Raw genomic sequence first — 27,618 nt, 5'->3', positions numbered from 1 at the left:
ATGGGGGCCCCATGGCTCCACACCAGCCGCAGGACTCCTGGCCTGGCAATGGGCATCCCCAGCACGCCCCCACCAGGAGAAGCCTTTGTCCCTATGCTCAAGGGATGCTGGGAAGGACCCCCAAAGCACTGTGAGCCCCCAGGTGCCACGCTGCAGGGAGGATCTCCAGCATGGCAGGACATCCCTTTGTAGGACCCTAGGAGGGTGGCTGAGCAGAGCAATATGTGTCCCAGAGGGTCTCTGTCTCTGTCCCTGGGTCTGTGGGGCAGGGAGGGCTTGTTCTTCCATAGCTCTGGTAGTGGTGTGGTCTGCGGCTGTGCTGTGAAATGGGGTCATGCAATATGAGGCCTGTCCTGCCAGGAAAAGGACAGTCTGGGAGCGGGGCTGGCAAGCCCCTGCAGTGCCAAGTGCTTCCATTCCAGCAGCATTAGACAGCCCCTGCAGTGCCAGGTGCAAGGCAAGCAGAGCTGTGCCCCATGCCCAGTGTGCAGCAGAACAACGGTATTTATCATGGCTATGGTAAATCTCCTGCCCAAACCCTACTAATTATTCCCTGCCACACTGCAGCATGCAGAAGACCAAATTGCCAGCATGAGGTAACAAAATTCAGGTACCAAAGCAGAACAAGAAAAAGACAAGAGGACAGGTAGGGAAGAATGGTGAAACAGAGATGCCTGCTTAATGTGATAAGCAGCAGCATGAGGTCTGCTGATTTTTGATTGCTCTAGTATGTTCAGTGAGGCAATGACAGGCTTCTGTTGTACAGCAGCTTCTCTCTCTGCTGGCTCCTGGGTGCTGTGCTAGGCTGGGTGTGATGCAGTTGTGGGTGGCTGTGATCCAGAGGCATATGCTGGCAATCTCGTTCCTCTCTTTGTAGCTGTGACATCGAAATAGTGGAATAAGGACTTTCTCCTTTGAGTTTTCACATGCTCATCAAGTTCTGCAAGGTCTGGATGGCTTTTTGGAGAAAGGTATCAGGTCAGAGGGCCTCCACAGAAATCCCACAGAATTCAACCTGTGGTCTCCATCATGTCTCCTTGCATTGAAAAGGGAGAAGTAAAGGAAACCACAGCCAAGGTATGCAAATTCTTTCTTCCCTACCTTGCCCCTCACATTCCTACTTATACACACACAGTCTGAAACCTAGACCTTCTCTGACATGTCAGGAAAGGTTTCTCACTCCACCAGCAAAGCCATTTAGAAACACCACTGCCTCCATCTTACCCCGTGCATCTTTCCTCTCCATTTCATAGTTCCTCATGCATGTTCAGCATCTTAGCTACACCATCAGCAATGGATCACTGCAGAGTCCTGTGGGACTGGATCTCCAATGCCTTTCAAGGGTACTTGGTCAATCTAAGGACAACCATTGGGTGCTTCTCACTCCTCCTGCCACCCAGAAATTCTTGGTTTATTGCTTTCAGTCCCCAGTCCCTGCCAGTTTCAAGGCAAAGTCCAAACAAAGCACCACTTGTATGCTGCAGGAACAGGGAGGGACATTCACAGATCATCTCTGTCATGACAAAATCAAGATAGCATTCAGGTTCATCTACACAAACACATATATGTATATGCATATGTATGCACACCTGCATACCTCTAGACTCATCTTCGCCTAACACAAAGTCAAATATATTCATATCTGAATATCCCAAAGGATACCCAGAACTACATTAATTATATTCTCAATTATTTGATCATTGAATATGTATAAAGTTCTTATGTTAATTTCTGCTGAATGGAGACGTTTCTTTGTTTATTGGTGACAGTGGTGCTGGCTGCCTTGCAGGATATTTACTTCTGGCTCTGCAGCCAGCCTCTTAGTTTAGGCTGATGAAGCTGAGGGAGATGTTTGAAGTGGTGGATATAGATAGAGTTTGCCCACTGTGAGGAGAACCCCTAGGGAACAAGCAGGCTGTTCTTTGCACAGTACACTGCATGCAGGCAGACAAGGCATACTTCAGTTTCAGAACAAATAGGTTTTGTCAGACCATGCAGAAAATAGTCCTCATGTACTTGCAGGTCTTGCCAACCATTAGTAACAAGCACAACCTTCCCAGTAGGATAAACCAGGAGTTACTTCACCTTGCTGAGGATCTGCCCTGTGGGAGCGCTTCTTGCTGCCACCATGATTGCTGACAGAAACTCTGCTGACTTTTGTGGGTGCAGGGATGTGTTTCAATCCCATCCTGGGTTCATGGTGGAATGGGGAGGCTGTGAGGGCTGCAGCTTTCCTATAGCTGCTGCCAGCTGCTGTCTGTCTGTCTTGTGTGCATGCAGCCTTCCCCTTCCTGCCCACATTCAGCATTGACAACTGGGCTTGCAGGAGGGATGAGTATGCACATTCATCTGGGTATAAGACCACACATGTATGTCTCTACACTGGGTAGGGAAGAAAATAACCCCCTGGTCTAGGTACTGCCACAGTAGAGTCCAGATTAGAAGTAACCAGTTCAGATTTTGCAGTAGAAAGTGTGGAAATGGGCAGTGAACCCCGGACCAACTTACTGAATCCACTAATTTTATATACAGTTCACGTGGAGGACAGGGGAGAGAAAGAGGTGAATGTAACTTCTGGCACCAGTGAACATGGGTAGAGCATGCCTCCAAGACCCCAAGAGTTTCCTCTGTTTTAACATTATTAATTAGCAGATTAGGAAACTGTTCTGAAAAGCTGAGGAAGCAAAGTGCAAAATGTAATGGTTTAGATAGCAGTTTTAGCACAAACATGTTTGGATGGCATATTAAATCTCACAAAACAAAGAGGACCCTTTTACTGCATCCATGCTAGCACACCACACACCAGCACCACGTGTCAGGGCTCTGAGGGTACCCACAGCCCTGGCTGTCCCTGCCCACTCCCTGGGGCTCCCCCCATGCTGTCCACAGCTGAGGACCTCATCTCAGCCCCCTGGGGCCATCAGGTACTGCTACATACTGCCAAATGGCATTAACGACCCCCTTCCCCAAACGTGGAGTGGGGTTTTAGCAGCATGTGATAGGAGTGTGGATACTTGGCCTCTAACTGCATCAGTCCCAGCAGCCTTGCTCAGGGTCCCTTGTTGGTGGCCATGCACACCTAGCCCTGCCAAATGCCAGGCAGGCTTACCTTGTTTGGGAGGTGATGGCTAGTATTCAGCTAGACTCACTCAGACTTTTAAAATACATCCTTTTTTACTGATCTTGCTGCAAAACTCAGGAGTACTTCCCCTAGCAACAGTGTTGCTTGAAGAAACCAAGGCACCATCCCTCCCTCCCTCCCTGCTCACCCTGATGGGAGCGCTGCATCCCTGTGACTGTGCAGCTACAGGCACCACAGCTCCGGCCTTGATCCACCCTTCCCAGCAGTACGTGGGTTATAATACATCTCAGATCCCACTCAGAAGTTGAGAGCTGTGAGTTTCATGTGCCACCACAGGAAAGTTTCAGAGGACTTAGGCCTAGGATCTTCCAGTTAAACTTAAAAGAATATTGCCTCCAGAGTCTCTCTGCAACGAGGAAAAGTCCAGCATGGAGCACGCTGAGCCCTGAAACCTTGGGAATTTAGGTGAGGTGAAGACAGTGCAAGACAAGTGGTCTTACAGTTGAGACCTTATTGGGAGCAGACTGCTACTAAATTTGGACAGTAGTGGTTCTACACTGAAAGAGGGCAGGTTTAGATTGGACTTAAGGTAGAAATTTTTTACAGCGAGGGTGGTGAGGCACTGGGACAGGTTGCCCAGAGAATCCGTAGATGCCACATCACTGGCAGTGTTCAAGGCCAGGTTGGACGGGGCTTTGAGCAACCTGGTCCAGTAGAAAGTGTCCCTGCTCATGGCAGGGGGGGTTGAAGGTCCAGGCTGAACGTTGAAGGGGGTCTTTGAAGGTCCAAGCCCAAACCTCTCTGTGTCTCTAAGCAGAGAGCACCACGCAGGGAAGCCTGGAAAAGCCGGCGGGATCTCACAGGGCTCCTGCCACTCGCGGCAGCCAGCGCTTGCTGTGCGTACGCGGGGCCGCGGCCCCTCAGCCCCACCGTGGCGGGCTGCGCTCCGGCAGCAGCGCCAGGCCCTCGGGCGGCTGATGGCTGCCGCCAGCCTGGCCTGCCGGAGCCCTGCGGGGCCTGCCGGGGGCTGCCGGGCCTGCCGAGGCCCTGTGGGCCCTGCGGGGGGCACCCGGGGACGGGCGGAACCCGGGCGCAGCGGAACGGTTCCCAGTGCCGCGTGTTGCCGGCCGGCGGCGGCGGCGGCGGCGGCGGGCGCGGGGCGGGGGCGGCGGCCGCCTCCTTCCTGCTGCCGGCGCGGGGGCGGCGGCGCTGGCGCGGCGGGGCCGGGACGTCGCGGGCCCGGGCGCCTCCTCCCCTCTCCTCTCCTCTCCTCCCCATGGCCGGGAACTTCTGGCAGAGCTCGCACTAGTGGGTGCCGCGGCCGCGGGGCGGGGGGCGAAGGGGCTGCGGGCCGCTGCCGTGCTTTGTCCATTCATTGCCGGGGCGGCGGGGCCGGGCCGGGCCGGGGGCGCGGGGCACGGCTCTGTCGGGAGGCCCGGCGGGGGCGACGGGAGTGCCGGGGCGCTGGGCCGCGTCTCCCGGCGGCGGCGGGGCCTGCTCGCCGCGGAGCCCTGGCGGGAACCGGGCTGGAGTGCGAGAGCAGCCGGAGCCGCCCTGGCTCCCGCCGCCACCGCCACGCCAGCCGGCCTCGCCTCGCCGTGACTTTCAAAGTGTTGGGGCTCTCCGGGCCGGGAGCCCCGTCCCGGTGACAGAGCCCGCGCTGCCGTGGTCTCAAGGGGCCGAGTGCGGGCAGTTGCGATCCCTGGGGTGCGATATATTTATCCCCAGCGGTAGGGCAGCCAGTGCTGAGCTGCCTTCAAATACCTCGTGCGTCGAGGTTTAAATGTGTGCCCGTGATGTGCTAAATATAACGCAAAACTTGCCAGGCACTGACAGTGGGTGCGAGCTGCACAGCCAGTTCAGTTTGCTATAGGAAAAGGCCGATCTTAGTCCCTGCTATAATAGTTAGGCTTTTTTTCAGAGGTCTAACTTTGAAGACTAGTGAACATTTGCTTGGTAAGATTGTGTGTGGTTTGATTAAAGGTCGTTAGTCCTCTAGCCCTGACCTGCAACCTGTAGTCTGTACAGGAGTCACTCGGCATGATGTTGACAAAGAGATGCTGAAGTAATTTTCCCTTCCTTTAGTTTACAATGGATTTTGGATAAACAAGATCTGTTGAAGGAACGCCAGAAAGACTTGAAATTTCTGACTGAAGAAGAATATTGGAAGCTACAGATATTTTTTACTAATGGTAAAACTGTTTTATTTTTATTTCTGCCATAAAATATGTACAGTATCTGCCGTGTCTAAATGCAAGTATGAATTGCTTAGAAAATGTAATGTTTTCATTGTGATACTACATATACTTTCACAGCCTGTTTTAACAAAGAACTGGAGTATCAGTAACATTGTTGTTTGTTAGTTATATTAACAATTTTAGGAGAACTTACAGGCAAATTAGCTCCATATATACCTGTGATGGGATGAAACGGTATGTTTTCTTATTTTCAAGAGGTTCTTATCAAAAACAAAAGGAGGAAAAGCAAGCAGAAACTGTTGAGCTAGCATATTAAAGGCTCAGTGTCAAGCATTAGTATTCAGACTGGGCGTCTGATGGGCTTTTAGGCTGTGGTAAGTATTTTAGCTGATCTGTGCAGTCCAGTTAAACTGCAAAGCTTGGAAATTTGTTATTTGTGTTCAGTTAACGTTCTTTGAAACCTGCACAACAGCCTGTGTCTTGCCTTGTGACTGGTTCCCCAGCACCCGGTGGCTCTCAAAATGTCCACAAGTTTCTGAGAGCTGCTGGCAGACAACCTGTTCTCCCAAAGGGTATGGGGCTTGTCTATGAAGTTATCTGAGACTTACTTGATTCTGCAAAGCATTTAACCATATGAATGGCTGCACTGGAGCACATGAGGTTACGCAAGCATTTAAACTCTTTTCTGTGCAGTTGTTCAGCATTTAAAAAAACTCCCTAAGCAAAGGATGTTGCTAAGTAGTACTTTGTTTGCAGACAGCTCTTTAAATATTTTTCACAGCAGTCCTTTAAAGCACAGAATGTTTATTTTTTCAGCTATCTGGCCAGACTTGAGACAGAGACGTTAAGTGACTTTCCCAAAGCCACTGGAAGATCTTATGTCAGTGCTGGAGTGATACCTGTGAAAGCTACTTATCCCAGCTTCTCTCTTAGCCTAGCTATTTTTATAATAATTGCATATGCTGCAGATCTGATTGCTGTGGATACATCTGTGTTATCGCTTAGACGGCACCAGGAAATCAAGCTAGCAATGATTTACCTATTTGATCAGATCTCAAATTCCTTGAGATTAAAACAAAGTGTCATAGCTTCATAATTCAAACAGGAAAAAATGGAGTACTGATACACCTAAAACTGGATTTCTGTGCTCGTTTTTGCTCGTATTAATTTGAATTTTTTAAATGTTTTAAATGTTTCACTTAAGTATTTTTCTTGAGTTAACAAAAGATTTACCAAGTAGGCAAGGTGGTTTCAGTTTGTGGTTTTCAGGGTCCTTTTCCTTGGCACTCCCTGCCTCCTCTGAAGGTACAGTGTGTGACCCGCGGCAGCTGGAGAACAGCTCTGCCAGCATCTCCCTCCCTCATGGGCTACAAACACAGCCTAGCCTGGAGGAGGGAGTGGCGCTGGGCTTTCACCCCTTCTGTGGCAAAGAGAGACACCTTCATGGGGAGGACAGTCAGGCACTGCTCAGGCAGAGCTCCAAGCCCATGATATGTGTTGTATCATCACCTGCCTCTGAATAGGGACCCTGCTTTGGGTTTTAGAGCGTCCCCCTCTTCTCTCCCATCTCCTGCATTACCGGGGTGGGGATATGAGTCTTGGCTGTGGCTTGTCACATTCAGCATGTGTCTGTTGGAAAACAACTGCAGTAGATCAACTAATTGTATGGCTATGTGCAACTATGCAGAATGTTAATACTGTAGAGAAAGAAAAATGGCATCTTTTACAACAGTTTGAAAAAGGAAATGGATGTTGATTTTTCTCTTTGGATCACCAAGTCTTAATAGAGTTTTTGGTTGAAAAGTGCATGAATTGATTTCCCTTTCTGGTTTAGGGCAGAAGCTGTAATGTTTATGTTACAGGCTACTCAAGATATTCAGGTTTAAAACAATTTTAATTTAAAAAAAACTACTGAAACCACTTATTTTGTAAACAAAAGGGAATAAATAATCCAATAGCTTATTTTAAAATATTTAAAAAATTAATTACAAGTACTGGATGTTTTCCCAGCATATACAAGCTTCCATTTCATTAAGTCTCTCTAGGCTCTTGTCCATTTTTTTCTCTAAACCACACTTGAATTTTCTCTGACAGCAGATGGCCTAACTGTTCCTGAAAATCCCATGGGAGTGAGAAACATATTTGGAGAATTCTGTTTAGCTTAATATTTGAATTTTTTTGATGTCCTAGTAGTAGGACAGCTTTGTAGCCCCATGATCAAATCAGAGGGAAAAATCTTGTCAAACCTCCCAAGATATGCTGATAAATATTTTAATATTTGTACAGACTGGGCTTAACCTTCTTTGTGGCAGTATTGCTTGTCCTACTGTCACTGTCAAGCTAGTCTCAGTTTGGCATTCTTCTCTTTAGGAAAAGAGTGGTATGACATGGACAGGGACTTCATGTTGCTTTGGGTAAACATAATAGGTAACAAATTAGTTACCCTTTCCTGTGGCGGAAAAAAAATGTTGCCAAGCATCAGTGCTGTGCAGTATAGTTTTCTCCTTTTCTCCTATGTTCTGCCCTTTTCTTGCCAACAGTGTCCTTGATATTTGTGTTTTATAATCCTGTGATGCTCATTAAAAGTGAGAGTAGGGTGTACCCTGGCTACTCCCAAGGGATACAGGTTAAGACCATGGGGGGGAAAAAAAGATATGCACTTCTGTGCTTAAGTAGAGACTAAGAATTTAGTGATGACTGATAACGGAATTGTTTGCTTTTTCCATCAGCAGTCGCTGTCTTGACCTTACTGTACATATTTTAAATATATACCTAAGTTTATTTTAAATTACGGTTTTGGACATTTCTGGTGAGGGAGGAAAAAAAGAAGAAGGAGTCTTAACACAGCCAAGCCTTGCTCAGAATAATGGCTGTGAAGAAGTATGGGAAAAATAACAAGTAACAACCTTATGTTTCACTGTGCCATTCTCTATATCCAACCCCTGCTCTTAATCCCAGCTCGATGCATCTAATTTGCTTGGCACCTTTCCTTTGCCTGGGAGGCCAAACAAGAGCTACCTGCACAGATGACACCAGGGTTGTTTCTTGGCCAACTGGCAGAGGACCACAGTGATGGAGCAGCTGACTGCATCCTCTGGTCTCCCACCCCTTCTCCCTAGACTAAATATGTCATTTTTTTTAACACCTGCTGCCTCTGCCAAATTTAATGACCATGTTTGTGTTGGCAGCTTTAGCTGTTTGAAAAAAAAAAAAACATTTTGCATGGCACTGAAAAGCCATAGACTTATATTTTAAGTGTTTGAATTTGTTCTGCTCTAAAACGGAATACCCAAGGTTTACCCTTCTGAGATTTGTGTTGTCATCTTCTTAAAGGTCATACTCACATTGTACACAGTGAAGTCAAGTTTCCTTTCCCTTTTTGAAGGTGTCCACAAGCTTCAGGATGCAGTGCTTCTTCACGTGCAGGTCTGTAGGTTTACAGCAACATGTTGTCTCACCAGAACAACGTATCTGAACTGAGAGAGAAGACAGTGCTGCTGCTCCTTAGAATCCCCAGCACTAGTCATGTTTTGAGATCCTTTGCTATTTGGTGTCAAATTGTTGTAAAAACTCAACTCAAGCTTTTGTTCATTTTTTTTAAGTTATCCAGGCTTTAGGTGAACATCTTAAATTAAGACAACAAGTTATTGCCACTGCTACAGTCTACTTCAAGAGATTCTATGCCAGGTAGGACTGTTTACTATGATGGTACAAGAATAAAACATTTGCTAGGCACATTTTGGTAGCCCTTTTAAAATGCAGTTCTGTATTAAAAACAGTGCCACTTTTGTTTTCTGGATGGTGTAAAGCTTTTATGCTAATAAAGTTAACTTAAGCTTTGCTTTTTCAAAAGGAAGTGTGGTGCTCTTAATAGATTAATCGTTCTACGTGTATGAAACAACATATTATAATTTTGTTATAACATTTCAGATATTCCCTAAAAAGTATAGATCCAGTATTAATGGCTCCTACGTGTGTGTTTTTGGCATCCAAAGTAGAGGTATGAAGTATTACAATTTTTTAATGTAAAATTATGTGATGTATGAGAGAGAGAAAACGTTTAGGACTTTTAAATTTTTTGTCATTCTTCATGCTTTGGGGGTTGAAACCTTCTCTTTTTTGTATAGATTTCTGTAGCACTTAAGAAAAGGAGATGGAGAACGCCTTCAAACATGTTATTTAGTATTTGATCTTTCTCAATGTTACTAACCCTGAAGGGCCTCTGAAAATTGGAAAGAGTATTTTAAATGGCTGTCTCACTGTGAAACAGTGTTTACATATTTACATACACTATATCTTAAATTGTGCAGCGTCTCCTTTCTGGTGTGTTTTTCCTTATTCATGTTTACTCAAACTTTAAAGCATAATTTGAAATTTTTTCCTAATTATCCTTTTCCCTTTCATATAGTGAGGGATTCTCAGAGTTTACCACACTTTCATTACTTGAATTAAAAGTATGTTGTAGCTCATACTCTGTCTTTGAGAAATTATCATAAGGAATTGACTCATTAGGGATAGTGGTGAGAAGGCTCCATGCCTCCATTAGTAGTCTACTTTGAATGTGGCCAAGAGTTAGCATCAGCTGGGCACTGCTCTTAGTCCTCTGTAATGCAAGAAGTTTTTTGGCTGTTTGAGAAGTGTCTGTGTAATGGAAAAAAAAAAAACAAACAAATTGGCCAATTTGTGATATGTCAGCACTAATGAATTTTACAGGAGGAACTCAAATACCTAGCGGATGGTAGAAACAGTCCTATTAATCCAGTGTCTACATGTAATACTGTTGTCTGTACAAATAGTGTGATACCTTTCAGTGTTTGGAAGAGATGAAAGAAAGGAGAAAGATGCAGAGTATTGGAAAGAGTATTTTTTTATCAGCCTGTTAATTAAGCCTTTAAGAAAGTACAGACATAGAGTGTATATATAAACAGCTGTACCTTGCATTTTAGAACAAATACTAGAAGTCTGTGCAGCCTTCCTTAACAGTAAAGCTTCTGCAACTTTAGAGGGCAGCTATAGCAGTAATGAATCAACTGTGCACTTCTCTGAAAGAACGCTGTATACAGAAAAAGTTCAGCATGCTGACTGTCTCAGCAGAGGAGCTAAGGCTTCATGGAAACAAAAAAGGTAGTGAATGACAGGTTTCTAAAGGCAGTTTTCTCTCCAAGTGGGTTAAGAAAAACCAACATACCTTCTTGAAGCCCTCTTGTCTATTTTATATGTAGAGTGTTAGCCAACTGAGCTTTTGTGGCTTTAGTACCTTTCATAAATGTTTACTTGTTCCTCACAACTCAAACAACAAAGTAATTAATGAAAAAACTCTTCACCTAAGAGTTTACCCTGTTTACCTAAAAAAAAAAAAGAAAAAAGGGGTGGGGGATAAGAAAGAAATACTGCATAAAGAAGCCCAGTTTAGTAAGAAGCTGTTATTTTAGTTTGATAACACTATGAGTATATGGTATTTCAGGTAGTTCACCTCATTTACCATTCTTTTTCTTCAGGAATTTGGTGTTGTTTCAAATACAAGGTTGATTTCTGCTGCTACTTCTGTATGTAAGTATCGGTGATTTTCATTATACTGTAGTTTGCTATCTCTATAGGGAGATCAAACATTTTCTTTGTGGGTTTTGTTATTTGCTTGGTTTTAAAAGGTAGCTTTTTATCAATTCATGGAGGGGTTTGCATGTTGACTGCCAGGAGCCAGTTAAAGCCATTTAGAATAAATAATTTCCATTTCTAAATACAGAAACAGAAGGGTCCTTTCTGTATTATTTTTTGTTGATTCTGGTTGGAATTTATGCCAAGTATAAATAAAAACAAGTTAATAAAATTAAACTATCAAGGTTTATAAGCAGTATCGAGTAGTAAATTAACTTCTGAACTCCTCAAAGATGGAATTGGAAACGTAGGGCTTTATGTGTCTGTTTTATAAAAGGTATGGCTCCACAGAAGTGCCTGTTTTCAGAACTTTTGGTAGGCTGTATATCTTCTATTTTTTTCCCCCATCATAAAATTAGTCTTTACACAATATTTATTTCTGAAAATACATTTTATAACCTAGTCACAAATAAATGCAATAAAATCACACTGTAGTTACTTAATTCTCTATCTGTCCCACTTGCCTTGTATTTCCCAGTTCCTGTAACTTGCATCTCATCCTCCAAGTGATGGCTTCCTTAACTGAATGCTGGACCCAGAAGGTCCAGCTGCTCTCAATAGGCAGTTGCTGGCTATGCTCTTCAAAATGTAGGTCATTGCTTTCAAAATCCCTCTTGGCTGTTGAGGGAACAGGTGACTGGCTGCATCTGTACCCTCCACATGCAGTCAGTATATCAGTCCACAGGGCTGGCTGTGTGTGACAGTTCCACCACCAAGAACTGAAATACATCTTGAGCATCAGCATGACCAAGACCAGTACTGGATTTAGCAATAAGAGTTGCTCTTTTTACAGCAGTAGCATCGCAAAGCACAGGTCTATGTGACAGTTTTGATGCATCAGTAAGTTAGATGGATTTTGGTAAATACGCAGTAGCTGATTTTACTTAGACTTCTAGTCCTGAGCTGTGCCATTTCTGAAAATCTCAAGTCTCAGAATCCTGCAGATGATTTCCTCCACAGTTCTCCCTTCAGACCTAGAACCCCTGCCTGCCCTGATAAGCGCTCTGTATTCCATGGAAGTGGGAACAAAAAGCAACAGGCTTTTTGTTAATGTTAATGTCTTTTATTCCACCTGGTCTTCTTTTACCAGAGTTGCTTCAGTAGCACACAGCAGGTTTTTTGGAGGCCGTCATATCAAAGGAGAAAAAAGATGAATTCAGACAAGTGAAAGAAAGATAACAAAAGGCATGACTGCTGTAATGTTGGCTGAAAAGGTTTGTTTGCTTTTTGTTAGGTAGAAACATGAAGTTATTAACACATGCTTCCTTTGTAAGGAAGATAATCTCAGCCTGGTTTCTGGCAACTTCAAAAGCTTTTCTCTCCATTTCCACAGCTCACTGAAAGGACGGTTGCATATGGTTGTGTCTGCAGCTTGCTTTGTGGGAAAAAAGTTTTGTTCCCCTATCTTCCTCCTCAAAATGATTTATTTTTTTTACTATGGATCTCTTCAGTTTGCATGCTTCTTGAGAAACCTGCTTTATTCATTCTTTTCTTTCTTGAAGTAATTAAAATTTCCAACCAGTAGCCTAGTCTTACTGTCCTACAGCAAATTTTCTAGCAAAGTCCACTGTAGGTCTAAGTGTTGAATTCTTTAGTCCACAAGACTGACCCTATCTTTTCATCAAAGTGAATGGCATACTGAGTTTCTGGAAGTAGTATCATTTCATACTATACCGTCTGTGATTAATATAAGGAATATTGTTCACTTCTAGGATGTTAAATGTTACCTGTTTTCCTTGGAGACCAGCGACTTAAAATAGATTTTTAAATGTTTCACTTGCAGAAATCTCAAATCCACATCCTTAAGTTTTTCTTTGCTCAGCATTCTAATACAAGATCACTCTGGTTTTGGAACTTAACAGAATTTTTAACAGTGCGCTATTTGTCCCTGTTCTTGCATTAGGATAATTAAGTATCTAAATCGGGGATCATCATAAGCTAGAAAACAGGTTATATTTGAACATTCTCGTGGAGACAAGTGTCTTGAATCCTGTCATATGCCTAAGCAGATGTTCAGGTGTCTCTCTCTTGGAGAGAAACAGCCTTGAAATGTTTGATAATGCAATGTGGTGAATTAACTTCTTGCTTTGAATTTGAGCCTGTTTTTCACATGTCCAAAATCTTTACATCATGGAAATACAGTATCTGTTGGCTGAGCTCCCTCACCCTGCCTTTGGTCTTGTTTTTCTAAGACTCCATTACGTGCTTTAAAATCTTGCATGACGAAGGATCAAGCCTGTGTAAAAAATCCCATGTAAAAATTCCATTTGGATTTAGTGTTGGAACTGAGATCTTGAAGAGATCATCAGATTTGGAGCGACATCAGTAGGTAGATAGCTCTGTGACTGATAACTTGTGGAAAGTCAGGTGCCAAAAGCTGGTTGGTGGTTAACCGGAAGATTTAATAGTGTCCAAAGCAGCAGACAAGTATCTGGCTGAGTATCTCTGCAAATCTGGATTTCAGCTGTATTTCTCTTTCCCTTTCAGGATCTTAAATCTCATAACTTTTCTCTTTCAAATACAAACCTTCTGGACTGCAAGCAGTTGTGCTGCCAAATGGATTTGAAGGCCTATATACAGATTAATTAATAGAAAGTAAAAGAAGTAAAAGTATTAATTACAGAATTTTTAACATACTGATTTCTCTTTACTGTAGTGAAAACTAGGTTTTCGTATGCCTTTCCGAAGGAGTTTCCTTATAGGATGAATCATGTAAGTATGCTGTTTGAAATACAACTTGAGCAAATAATTTTTTGCAAGAAATTCTGTCTTTTAAATTCTGAGAAATATTTTTATACTCATATGTCAGGTTGCTCATAACTAGTTTTGGATAGATTATTGGGAAAGTTAACTTTCAAAAGTAATAAATCTTGAATAACCTCCTTTCTTTAAATTGTTGACAGGAATGCTATAAAGAGAAGTGATGTGAGTGGGGACTGAAATAGTAATTTTTATGTAGTATGAGAAAAAGGATTAGCTTTTTTTGAATGTTCTTGTTTACAAATATGTTGCTCCAGGGAAGGTAAATAGCCCTTGCACCTGGGATGCTTCAAAGCTTGTACACAGGAGCAGTTGGCTTACAGAAAGCAGTTTTATTTTTGCCTGTAAAATGTAATGGCTTTTGAAAAATAATTTTAATTTATTATTTAAAATATGGATTTACCAGTGGTTTTTCAAGGCATTCTCAGTCACAATGCTGAGATACTTTGTAGTTTTTATTGAAACCAGTTTTGACCTGTGCTGTACTATTTTGAAAGTTAAACATTATTTTTAGATTGACTGTGACAAATACTACTTTTTTGTTGGTTTGCTTTTCACCCAATCTAGAAAGCCAAATGATACATCAGAATATAAAATATCTAAGACCTTGCATAAAATGGCACTGCTATTTTACAGATAAAAGCAAATGGAAACTTATTTTGGGGTACTGCTTTCCTATAGCCAAAGAGTCTGGTCTTTTCCTTGATATCACTAATACATCACTGTCTCTATGGAACATGAGAACTGACTTAATTGCTACAATTGGACAGAATATTTCACATGAAATTAAATCTGAAAATGCTTTAAAAGGCCATTTGGCATGTTAGTGGCCTGATGAAGAGGCTCTAATTCTACAAAAGGACTTATTTATTCCAATGTATAAATACCGTGGAAACAGTTTGCTGCTGCCAGGTGTTGAAACAAATCAGACAAGTACTGCCAATGAAGTAGTTTTACATAGTAAACTTGATCCAAGATGTTTAAATGCGTTGTTTGCGTTTAATAATGTTTAATTTTTGCTTGGTTTTGTAGTTTCAGATTAAATGCTTTTAAGACTGTTGCAAGTATGGGTTGAAAATTCCTGTGCATTCATGGATGCCAGTTAATTCTTTCTGCTGTCTGAAACATGCTGCTGTTTAACTGTGATTTTACTTCTTTGCAGATACTAGAATGTGAATTCTATCTCTTAGAATTAATGGTAGGTGGGGTTTTTTGGTGGTTTGCTTTTTTTTTTTTTCCCTCCACTCCAATTTTTGAATGATGTCCATGCAGGTCTAACATTAACATTTTCAGCAGAATGTCATAATTAATGTGCTGTCATCTAGGCTGAGTGAGGGCATTCTCACCTCCTTGTGTGGAAGCTGGACTTCTCAACAGAAAGGGCAGATTGTGGGAGTGGTGGGGACAGGAGGAGTGTGTATGGCTCTGCATCCTAGTGGTTATAGCACTTTTGGGATGGGTAAAACCTAAGTTCTGTTTCCAGAACTGCTTCTGTTTTTAAAAGAAAGGTAACTGTATATAAGTCCTGATGCAGAGACTAGGACGTCAGTATTCCAATTTCCCCAGCTGAATGGCCAGTCAAGAGCATAAAGAGTTGTCTTCTTTCTATGCCCTCTTCTTCTTTCCTGGAAGAATCTGGAGCTATGTATACATTCTAGCTTCAGCAGAAGGTGTGGGTAGTATCCCACTCATGCTAGTCTATAACCTGATAATGAGAGTATCTTCTAGGAAGTGAGATGTGAGTTTGAATCCTGTGACAAAGAAGCTGAAATCAGGGCCTCCCATTTTCTAAGATGGTGCTGTAACTGTTAGGCTGGTGGATGAAGGGAGCACAACGTGATGTTTTCTTCCAGGCACATTGAAAGAAAGGAGCTGTTCCTGCTTTTTGTAAAAGCTGCTATCCCATTGCTGTGTTCTCTAGGGCAGCTGAAAGGATGCAGCCCAGGCTTCTTAGGGGGCTTTGGGAAAGTGGTGCCTAATTTCTGCATATTGTTTGGACTTGGATGGGTTAGACACTGGGCTCGCTGTACTCGGGTAGTTCTGCTCAAGCACGGAGAAGAGAGAGAAACCAAGGAGGAGCCTAGTGAGTTAGGCAGCAACTGAGAAAGGATGTTTTGGGAACAGGACACAGAGGAGATCAAAGTTTTTGTTTGTGCCTACAGTTGTTATAACTCCTTTCTAGATAACCTGTTTAGATTTAGTCATTGATACCTCTGCTATCCATGGCAGTAATTCCTGGGGTTTGTATACAGGAGTTTTATCACAAATAATTGCATTTACAAGAAGTTCCATTTTAGGGATTAACTTACTTTTCTAGTACGCTATGCAGTATATAGTACGCATAATAACCGTGGCTCACTTCAGTGTTCAGAGCATGTAACTTAATGCAGCTTTTCTATGTAGTATCCTTACAGTTGGCTGCTTTCAGCGAGGTTATTCCTTCTTGTTTACACCAACCTGGGCCTGATAAAAGGGGATTTGAGAGCAGTGGATTTTTTTCTTTTTCTTTGTTTCTTTCCAAACCAGTGTCAATTATTTTGGCATGTTTCCATGTATGGTATTTAGTGACAGACTGTTTTCTGGCAGCGTTCTGTATTTCCAAGTGGGAATTACGGGTTTGTAAGCAAATGAGGTTTCAGTGTGCTGCAGATGTGGCTTTCTATGTCTCTTAAGGGAAGGACATTGGCAGACTGGCAACCATGCTATGTAATGGTATTCTAGAGAGAGCACTGCCCTCGTTAGAGTAGGGTTAGGTGTCAGAATGCTACTTCAAAAAAATAGTCAGTCATTGACTTGTAAACCAAATGTTTTTAATATGAACTGACAACACATTCTGCATTGTAATCTAACTTTTATCCCGTTGACACTTTTCCTAGGACTGCTGTTTGATAGTATATCATCCTTACAGACCTTTGCTCCAATATGTGCAAGATATGGGCCAAGAAGACATGCTGCTACCTCTCGCATGGTAATGAAGACAATGATTAGCAATAGTGCCTCCTTTCAACAAGAAAGCATTTAACGGTTATGCTTCAAAGGTGCTTAATCAAAAGCAGGCTTAGCCATATTTGAATACAAAGGGTGCCCTAGTTAACCTGTGCAGGTATATATTCTAACTCAGATAATTCTGTCTTTAATCCTGTAATGATTTTATTTAGCAATGATCTAATTTTTATTTTTAGACTAGCTCTAATAGCAGTTTTTTCACTACTGAATGGTGACTGTCAGTAGCGGTTATGTTTTTCTGTCAACGTTGGCTTTCTGCTGTATCTTGTCATAGGAGGTAGAAGCAGTATATAGAGGTTTTTAGCTGTGTAAGCAGAACTTCTGTTCTTGAACTGTTTCTCAAGTACAGAAAGACAGTAAAAATGCTACTTGTATGCTTGCCCTTACTTACTTGTGAAACAGGGATAATTATTATATTGTGTACATCAACACCCTCTGCAGAAAGACATTTATGGCACTGTAATAGTGCTTCCAAATAAACTTCTGCTGTGACTACAAACGAAAAAATGAAAGGTGTTAAAGAGATTTTTACAAGGAAAGAGATCTCCTCCTTTGCTGTTTCGCCCTGCAGTCTCACTGCTTCTACCATCTGTAAAACTGACAAAATATTTATAAACTGATGGCAGTTTTTGAATTCATATAGTCTAAAGGTGAACAAAATGATGCTTACAAATTCTTTTTTGCACAGGAGGATAGTGAATGACACATATAGAACTGATCTTTGTCTGCTGTACCCTCCTTTCATGATAGCTCTAGGTAAGTAACACAAGCAATGTCTCTTTAACTGGATGTATTCTGTGCACTGTCCCATCAACAGGCATTCTTTAGAGTGCCCTCATAAGGTGCTTCAGTTTGTGTTTCATACAGTACTGACAGTGTAGTCTTGCAACTTAAAAAGTCTTGAAGAAAAATCAGATAATTAATCCCAAGCTTTCTCTGTTCAACTGTATAGTGTTTATAAAAAATAGAATGTTTCTGACTGTATCGAGTGGATCTTTGTTCAGTACCCGTGTCACCTGATCTTTGCAGCTTGCCTACACGTGGCCTGTGTTGTCCAGCAGAAGGATGCAAGGCAATGGTTTGCTGAGCTATCTGTTGATATGGAAAAGGTACTCTGTTTTTAATTCCCGACACCTGTTACGGACTGACCGGAAACGGTAGTTATGGTTATAAAACTACTGTCTTATATGTCTGTGGTACTGATTTGATCTTCATTCTGTGATCATGTTAGGTGCTGTCGCAATTAGGTAGATTTCTCGGGCAGGGAGACAATGTCAGGTCATTCCGGTTATCACCCTGCTCTGAACGTCAAGACAGAACCATTGCATAATGGCAAAGTGTTTCTGGTGTTGCCATTTTTCAGATGGAAGTATAAAACAAATATCCTTTGAAATTTTTTTGCCAGGAAAAGACTTACCTGTGTTGTTCGTCATTTAAGATTGCCAGCACGTGTTTGACTTAAATTCCAGTGTGTGTGATTTTCTGATTTGCCTTTCAGCATCATGCCTACACACTGTTCTCATTTTCTCCCTATGAATGTACATAGTAAGCAGAGTGTAAAACATTCTTGACACTTTCAGGATAATCAGGACTGTGACTTCAGTCAGTGTTAAACAGGGGGACTCCAAGATCATTCACTTGAGTTCCCTGCTATTGCAAATTCTATGTCAAATAATCCCCTTCATAAATTTATCAGGTTCCAAGGTGCAGTTGTTCTCATACCAATAAAGTTTTTCATCTTCCCTAGTTCCTTTTACTGTTTAGTTTCTTTAACCTTTAGTTAAGATTGACTCCTTTAACCTCCAGCAAGTGAGCCAAACTAATAATCATATTCCCAATCACACTGTTTCACTCTGCACATATTTTTCAGACTATCTTTTTCAAAACTGAGTGTCTGGAATTAAATAGCATATTATGGATGAGATGTAACATTGCCCTCTGTGCCATTGGTATTGTCTTTTATGCCACTGATGATACCCTGGCCCTGTATTTGTATTCCAGGATTCATCTTTTTTAAGCACAGTGTGGATGCTATGCTGCATCAAGAGCTCTGAATTATGCATGTAAAATCAGGGTGATAATAAATTGGCAGCAGAGGAGTACCAACGTATATTTGACAGATAAGGTTACCATAAGCTTGATACTGAACGTGTTTGAATGTTTACATGTCTTGGTTCTCATAACAGTGGTACAATCTAAGCTTGATTTTTTTAATATCAGCACCATGGACCTCTTACCCAACTGTGACATTTGTTTCAAGGATATATATTGTTGTAGCACTTAACCAAAGTCCACATGTTAAAAAGAAAAAAGAGGGCTACTTTATTAATTTAGAGAATGATGAAACAAATCATAAACCAAACATTATGCACCTTTCATATAGAATATTGAACTAGAAATTTAATAGGAAATTAGGGTAGTTGAGGTGCAGTAGATAGAACATGTCCAAACTGGTAGAGAATGCTTACGCTTCCAGAAGTGGAATATGAAATTTTAACAATTCTTATTACATGTATATAAGAATATAATAAGAAGTATTTAGACATTCCTTGGCTCTTTATATCTTGACATGAAAGAATTCAGACCAATATTGGTGGTTTGGGGCTTTTTTTTCCTATGCTGTGCCTCTGATGTGTATAGGACATTGATAATCATCAGTTACTACATCTAGCTGTAGTCATGCTGTCAGGTGTCCATATTTTCCCAGTAGCATAGTTATAAGCTGTGGCAGTAGTTGCAAATAAATAAATAAAAAGCTATTTAGCTTGCAGGGGAGGAGAAATGGTATATACAGTTGAATTGGAGGGAAAGTATTCTGTTGAGGCTTCCATTCACAATTAAATAAAAAAGCTAATTATAGAAATGGTTGGTTGCCAGACCAGATTAAATGTGAGACAGCTCAGTTTATAATATGAAGATTGTGCTGCTTAAATTCCTTTCAGGGCATGTTTAATTAATTACACACTTAAACCAACTATGACAAAGATAAAATCACTGTTGTGTCTGACCTTAGGATCTCTTTTCTTTTTAATCAGATTTTAGAAATAATCAGGGTTATTCTGAAACTGTATGAGCAGTGGAAGAACTTTGATGAGAGGAAAGAGATGGCTACTATTCTTAGTAAAATGCCTAAACCAAAACCACCTCCAAACAGGTACTGTACTTCCTTAATATGCCTTTCATATGGAAAAACTGAACTACTATCTTAAGAATGAGTAAATGTTTAATTTGAGATATAGCCTATGTTTTTCCAGTGCAGATCTCTCTATTACAAACAGTCTTACTGTTCAGGAGCTACTGAGAAGCAAAACGTTCATTGTTTTATGGAGAGCGTTAATGTGATTAGAATGTGATCAGTACAGCTCAGCAAATGTAAGGAACCGCACTGTGAGGCTCCGTGGCTGGACCGGAGTCATTGGAACTGGGCCTGCTTGATGTCGTACTTAATTACTGTGATTCAGTATCACTGTTGGGAATCTGCACATGGAAATTCCTGAGCACACACTTCTGTAATGTGAACTTTAGAATGTTGACTTCAGAAGTAGATTCAGCAGGCAGCTGCATGGGGATATACTGAAATCATTATTAAAACAAACACACTGAAGTTATTTATGCATGCTAAGAATAACAACCTTTGCATTTTTTATTAAACTATTTGTGTATGTGTCGAGGTATTTTCTTTCAAAAGGTTTTTACTACTTTCAGAATACCATATTTTTTAATTTAAAAAAATGTAACATGATGCTTCTTTTTTGAAGACACGTTTTTGTTTTGTTTTGTTTTTTTCTTCCAAACAGTGAAGGAGAACAGGGTCCAAATGGTAGCCAGAACTCTAGTTATAGCCAATCTTAAGACATTCCAAAGAATTTCTCTATGGACCACTTTGACTCAAGACATCCTGGGATCTTTCCTGTGTTCATGAAATGGACAGAAGGTTTTCATAACATCTTTGACAAAGAACTTGAAGAATAAATAGCTTGTTTGTGTCAAGCATTTTGAAAGCTTTTCCTCTAAAACCGCATCATTTTCTCTGACGCTGGAGCAAATGTACTAAGATTTTTCAGTGTAAGGAATCAAACGTTAAACCAAGCTGCAAAAGATTAACACTATCCACTCAAAACAAAAGTTCATTATTGGTTTTGTTTGCTTTGAGAAAATTGTAACTTGCCATTGAAGTGAACTATTTTAAAAGCAACAGTAACCTGAAGCCTGAGTGTAACTGTATTAATGACTTGTCTTAATTTTGTTTGTGACTGAAGGAAGATAGTGCACTGTATGTTAAATCTATTCATTACCTTGAGTTCTGTTAATTTTTTTAACATAAATATGGATTCTGTAACAAGTAACAGCAATCCATCAGAAATAAAGCCTAGAAGAGCCTGCAAAGAATATTGTTACAGTTTGAATGAAAGCTGCAGGAAAGAAATTCAGTTCCTTTTTTGGATTAGAAAAATGCTGTTTTACTCAGTAGATGTACTTGGATGTTTTTGCCATGAAGCATAGTAGCCCAGCTTGCCAGAGAAGTGCAATATGTATAGTGATTCTGCAGTTTTCTTAAACATTTCAAGTGTTAGGAATTTTAAAAACCCAACATACTATAATTTTTTTTTTTTTTTTCAAGTAAATGTACTGTGTAGTACAATTGGAATATTTCACAGTCAAGTACAAATCTGGATATGATTGCTGTTTTTTATGGTGGATTTTTTGTTTGTACAAAAGATATACACTGTTAGTCTGCCTTCACTGTTAGTGTGAATTTGTGTGGTTCATTAGAGAGTTTATTTAAGAGGATCAAGCTTTTGGTGAGCTTCATACTGGCTAATTTTAATTGTGATATTAGGAGCAACTCTTTAGAATAACTGAAATGGGATTCCTTGGTTAACTATGTGCTGGAGAAAATGAGATTCCTTCAAACAGAAGGCCATATCCTGTGTTCCTTACTCAGGCAGATATCCCATTGAAGTCAGGAAGTGGCCTAAATTGAATTTCTTGATTTTTAGATAACTTTGTTTCTAAGTGAGTTCTGTACACCTTCATTTTGAATGATAATGCCAACTTGCCCAAGTATAAAAATTGAATGATAAAATGAAGTGCAGTAACATTGTTCATTTTTTTTTTTCCTGAAGCAACACATTTCACTGGTTTGAAATATTGGAGGGAAATTCTTGAAAACCCTTGCTCTATGATGCGTCTTTGTTCAAAAAACTGGCCCCTTACAAACCCCCTGTTTTTGCAAATACCTGTCTTTGTAATTGGCTGGTTATTCAGTGAAATATAACTGAAGTGTGTTTCTATGTAGCCCATTAGGCTACTAGCATTTATTTCTGTTCAGGTTATTTTTGTAAAACATTACATCAACAAGCCCAAACCACTTTGGTGAGATAGATAGATAGATTGAAAATATATACATTTTGGTCTTTACTACTTTTGTTGCCATTTGATCCCTACCTTTTATAGACACTTGATCGAAGGAGTGGAATTTGGCCATTTGCCCTTGTTTTTTGAAGTCTAAAACGTGCTATTTGTAATGTGGACTTGGGGAATAGAAATAAATCAATGCAACTTGAACACTGTGTGGAGTTCTTAAACAGGAACTGTTCTTTAGGTAAAACATCAGTCTTCTCACACCATATAATGTGCTAAAAAAGCTAATGTTTTGAAATTAGGGATTTCGCACACTTAATGAAGAGTTCTGGCTGGAGTGATTAAAAGTTTTCTTGCTGCTCAGGAGTCCTTGCAGACTTTACTTCACACCTAAATTACCTATGTGACCTAAACCTCACAGCTAAAATATCAGGCATTTCTTGGTGGTAAATAGAAGTATCTTAAGTCATTTCTCTACTGTGGAGGTGAGGGTAGTTTTACCAGCTCTGATTCTGATGTAAATGGTAAAAGGCAATAAAGTGCGGTTGAAGGAAACTGATTCAGTGATGACAGTTATAAAGAGAAGGATGTAAACTGGAACAGGAAATGGAACATAATGTGATTCGAACAGCTTTGCTATCAACCATACAGAAAAAGTCACCTTTACTGTGCTTCATCTCAGGAGAGAAATACATAAAAATAAGGTATTTCATTAAAAGATAATTAGCTGAAAGTCTTCACAGATTATATAGTTACAGGTGACAGCAGAGTGTCAAAGCAAGCACAGTCCATCTATGTCAAAAAGACTTAAGGAAAAATCTAAAAGGATGTAGACAAGTTACTTAACTCAAAAAACATGATTTGAAAAGCAAGTTATAACCATATAATGAAGATAGAGAGGAAGACACAGAAAGAATTATCAACTTTGACAAACTACAAATAGTTTGACAAACACCTTGCAAAAAACTATCAAGACTAACAAAAACTAATGAAAATAAAAAAGAGGTATACAGTGGCTCTCCTATTAAAAAAATCCACAGCTCTTCAGCTCAGAATCGCAGAGGTCTAGAAAAATCATGAGTGGTGTAAAGATTGATGAGGTGACAACTCTTCATCACTTCTGACAGAAGAAGCAGGAGCATCAATGAGAATAATACATGGCAAGCAGAGAAGCAGCAAAGGGAGAGAGAACCCAGTGCAGCCTGCTGTGACTGCTGGGAGTGTGTGTTGAAAATTTACAAATACACCAAGATATGCAAAGAACTCAGAGTTGTAAATGAGAATAATCTGGGGATTGTATCACTACATACTTGCCCTGTTCTATGCTCTTCCCCAGATGTTTATTTCTGGTTGCTGCCAAACAAAATAATGGACTAGACAGATCTTGGTGTGACCCAGTGTAACTGTTGTTCATTTTTTGTGTAGTTTTAGACTACAGGCTGTGTAGTTTTAGACATTCCCAACAACCTCTGAATCGCGATTAAGTTTAGCTGATTGGATCTCCTTGCTTTGTTCATTTGCATACTGGCTTGGTCAGTACAGCTAGGCATGATTAGTTACACATTAAATATTTTCAGCATGTCTCAAATTTTCCATACAATCTGACCTTAATGGTCTAGATCAGAAAGCATCGTTGAGGCCTGGCACAACAGAGCCAACAGTGGGCTTCAGTTGCCCCTTTTGAGTGTGTGCCCACAGCACTGTGAAACTGACAGTCTAGATCATGTTAAACAGACAAAACTAAGAGATCATAGGATTTGGCTAAAGCCAACAAAACCAATGGCATCTGTTACTCCTCCTGATCTGGTCGGAAAAAGACCTTTCAAAAGTAAGATAGTGAGAATTGCAGAGTAACTGATTACAAGGTAACACCCATACTCATCCTGGCATTTTCATTTCATCTTCCTCCCATTAGTTCATCAGTTAAACTAAACCAGAATTTTGGAAATTAATCTAAGTTCTGGGTCTTAAATTGTTCGGGATTTTTATGGATTGGAAATAAAGTATAGCAGTAAGACCACAAAAAAATCAATGATATTTTGGAGGAAAATGCACTCATTACTCATTATTATGACCACTACACTAAAGGGTCTCTGATTATTAGCAAAGACGAGACCAGAAACCCCTGTAAGATACGCTGTCAGGGCAGCTAACACAGCCAGCTGTACCAACTACAGGAGTTCTCTAGAAATAAAATTCTAGTAAGATTTGTTAATTTTTCTTCTCTGTTCTCTAAACTCGAGGGGGTATATTTTTTAGATCCTCTTCTCACCATGCATACTGCTCTGTCAGAATGAAAGAGCTGGAGGATAAGTGCACATCACCTGCAATACTGATTAAAGCAGAAATTTTAATTCCTTTTACAGATGTCCTGCAGAGTTCTGAACTTCAGTGCTAGGACTTAGCAAATTTTCTGGAGGTGAAAGCAGTTGACCTTTGCTAGTTCTAAACTGCTAATAGCATTAAAAGAACAAACAAAAAAATCCTTAAAATTATGACTGTGCAAATTTATAGGTGGGGATGGGATGGGTCAGTTTAAAGTTTAAGACACGCAAATTAACCTACATAAATAGTTTAGTAGCTTTCTTAGCCACCACAAATTTTCCAGCATAAAATGATTACATCTCTGTATAATAGTAACTTCAAATATAGGCAAGTTACCACTTGATACTGAGGTGCTGAGGGAGCAGAAGTTGACCGAATGCCGTAGCGTTTTCTGCTCAGAAGCGGATCTGCATGTAAAAATGGATATACTTGTAAAATAGGGAATCGCATAAACAATTTGAACACCGAGTATTCTAGCATCAGGTCAGTTTTCCTTTTCTGACCAGTAGTGAACTTTTGGCCTTACAATCAGATAGTACAAATCTAAAACTTTGTATTTGTACTCTTTAGTAACACAGCAACTATTTTAAAACTTCAGCTACACATGAAGTATAATAAATCCATGCGTAAGGCAGTTACCCCAATTCCATGAGGATATCTGCAGTTTAACCATTCTAAACAAACTACCCAACACGGTTATTTGGGAAAGGATAATTTTATTTGTCCTATCATTATTAGTTTCATCATAAACTACCTCATACAAAAATCTTTGTAAAACATAATAAGCACTTAGGTTCTCTTCACATATTTTCACCAAACAACACAGCCCAAAGTAAAGGTTGAACAATTTTAACATCCTCTGTTCATGTCGTAATCTTTAGATACAATATAAACCAAGCAGTTGATAAGGGCGGCTATTTGAAGGTGAATGTCGGTTTACACAAGAAAACAGGAGTGGGCTGTATTCTGAAAGTGGAATGCACATTGTCTGAATGCTAAAACCTACAAAACATCCCGAACCCTTGATGGGGCAAGGGCTGGGGTAGTCATCTTCATTTTTCCTCTGGAGGTTCATGTTTTACCCAATCCTCAAAGCCACCAGCATATTGCTGAACTCTGAAAATATACAGAAGATAGAATGTCAAGAAGGGCTCTTGAAAAAGGTGTGTGTCTAAGAGCACATGGCAAAAAACCTCCAAACCAAACCAAAAAAATCTGAGAAAAAAACCCATACAGAAATTCTCTGCAATCAAATACATTTGTACCTAGCTTCAATGAACCAGATCAACATTCCTTGTACTCTAATACTGCTTGCTTCCATGCTGTGTGTTCTGTAACTCTTTTCTTCCAAATGACACCATGCTGGAGATCAAATATCAAGCAAGTAGTATCAGCTGGATCAATGAAACATTTTGCTACTTCTTTATTTAAAAAGAAAAACCAGACTTACTGCAGTGGGAGATTTACATCTTACTATGTCTAATACTTCAGACGTCATCGACTAAATGCAGCACACAGATCTTTACTTCCTTGCAAATCTGCATGATCTGACATAAGCCTGCACAAAACTAAACTCTGGAAAACAAAAACCCACCATGCAAAATAATACTGACTCCTTCAATTAGGCAGCATGGAAAACAGGTAATGGAGGATATTTCACACTTAGTAAAACAACATATTTATAAAACAAGAACGTGGTTCCATACTTTTGACTAGAATTAGAGGGATATTCCAGTTCATGAATTGCAGTTCAGCAAAAACATGAGCAACCAACCAATTTTTAAAATACTATCTGCAGTCTTCAAGCCAGCGAGTTACCTTCTGGCATGTGTGAAACAATTCTGCTAACCAAATGCTGGTTTTGCTTTCACTCTATCAATCTCATTGTCTTTTTAGCTATTGCCTTCACTGCTTTGATCCTGGCAAACCCAATGCTTTACTGAAAGTGAAGGTGTACTTTGTCAACAGTGAACTGTACAGCTAGAACTGTAATTTAACAAAGGGTGTGGTTTTGTAAACTACTTAAGAACCTACTTCTACCAAAGCAAGCAGTTCTCCACCTTTCCAATCATCCTGTGTGTCAGCACTAGAGCTTATGAAGCTGTACAAGGAAGCAACGTCTTGGCGAGGGAGCCCTAGGATGCAGAAGGACCCTCCAGTGGCAGCATGTGTCACCTGTGCAGAGCTGCTGAAAGGTTGTTTCGCAGAGCTATACACCTCACTTTGCTGTAACACCCAATGGTGTCTTTCAAGGTTCAGTGGAGACAAGAGGACGTGTCTAACTCAAATACCAGTCATTTTGCTCATACTCCACATTAAATTTTTACCCTTGCCCACAAGAAGCTGAGCATGAGTTCCGCTTCGCGGTGGGAGGCTGCCTGAATCCCACCCTTATACACACAAGTCATACCTGCTGAAACCCAAGGACGTGGCAAAAGCAAGTGCTTGTTTACTTCTTTTTCCAGCCAAACAGGAAAAAACCACAGGGTCTGATTTGGATGGCATCTTTTGGTTGTACTGCTCCTTGAACTCCGCTGGGTCCATCTGTAGAGCTTCCACTAATTCACCCACTGGGAAATACATAAAAGCCTCATTTATTCTCCATCCACAGACAAGTTTACACTGTAAGGCTTCCAGTTCCTCTTGGAGGAAAAGTTTAGCCTCACAGCATACTAACAGAGCTGTCTAGCACAGCTCTAGTATTTTTTGCTCAGTCACTGCCACTTGTTCACAGACTTGACCATCAAGCAAAGGGGAACACCCAACGTCTCCACGTTAACAACTTACGCGGTATGTTGACAGACGCCGGGATTTTTCCAAATCTGTCGATCTCCCACCTCTCCCGCACGTCTATGTGGAGGACGTTGGTCTTCTTCAAGTCTTTGAGCTCTCGGTAGGAAAGGCTCGGCACTTCGCCGGCGCAGAGGCCGCGGCTGCTGGCACCCGCCGCCCCGGGACCTGACAGGAGGCGCAGCCCATGAGCCCGGAGCCGGCCGCCGCTCTCCCGGCCTCTCGGGGAGCGCCAGCGCCCCCAGTAACGTTTAATATACTCACACGGGGCTCCCCCCGGGAGCCAGCAAACCCCATCCCGCCGCCCCCCGCGTCCCCCCTCACCCGGCGCTGCCGCCCGCCACCAGCCGCCGCTGGCCGCCCGCAGGGCCCGCGCCGCCCGCCACCAGCCCCAGCCCCCGGCCCCCATCAGCCCGCCTCCCAAGATGGCGGCCGCCC

General features: G+C 41.2%; 2 protein-coding genes across 4 annotated transcripts; one reads left to right on the top strand and one right to left on the bottom strand.

Annotated features, from left to right (window-relative positions):
- Positions 1-4,267: 4,267 nt before the first annotated feature.
- Positions 4,268-22,562, top strand: CCNC (cyclin C). Of its 3 annotated transcripts, XM_074896087.1 has the most exons (12): positions 4,268-4,390; positions 5,168-5,274; positions 8,883-8,967; positions 9,211-9,280; positions 10,779-10,830; positions 13,592-13,647; positions 14,858-14,893; positions 16,572-16,663; positions 17,390-17,457; positions 17,731-17,810; positions 19,737-19,855; positions 20,499-22,561. In XM_074896087.1, exons 1-12 carry the CDS (start codon positions 4,359-4,361, stop codon positions 20,551-20,553), a joined length of 852 nt encoding a protein of 283 aa, XP_074752188.1. In that variant the 5' UTR covers positions 4,268-4,358; the 3' UTR covers positions 20,554-22,561. The 3 variants fall into 3 exon arrangements, with proteins under 3 accessions (XP_074752188.1, XP_074752190.1, XP_074752191.1); XM_074896089.1 differs by lacking the exon at positions 20,499-22,561 and having other exon boundaries at positions 17,731-17,858; positions 19,737-19,848; XM_074896090.1 differs by lacking the exons at positions 4,268-4,390; positions 8,883-8,967 and having other exon boundaries at positions 20,499-22,562.
- A 2,524-nt stretch (positions 22,563-25,086) lies between these two features.
- On the bottom strand, positions 25,087-27,618 carry TSTD1 (thiosulfate sulfurtransferase like domain containing 1). Its single transcript, XM_074923145.1, has 4 exons — positions 27,505-27,618; positions 27,178-27,348; positions 26,801-26,960; positions 25,087-25,506 (listed from the first exon to the last, which is right to left on the bottom strand). The coding sequence occupies exons 1-4, from the start codon at positions 27,587-27,589 to the stop codon at positions 25,443-25,445; spliced, it is 480 nt and encodes a 159-aa protein (XP_074779246.1). The 5' UTR covers positions 27,590-27,618; the 3' UTR covers positions 25,087-25,442.

The sequence above is a fragment of the Athene noctua genome, chromosome 1 (genome assembly GCF_965140245.1).
Source record: "Athene noctua chromosome 1, bAthNoc1.hap1.1, whole genome shotgun sequence".
In the NCBI taxonomy this organism is placed as follows: domain Eukaryota; kingdom Metazoa; phylum Chordata; class Aves; order Strigiformes; family Strigidae; genus Athene; species Athene noctua.
Note: the sequence above shows the minus strand (reverse complement) of the source record. Positions and strands in the feature narration are given on the sequence as shown.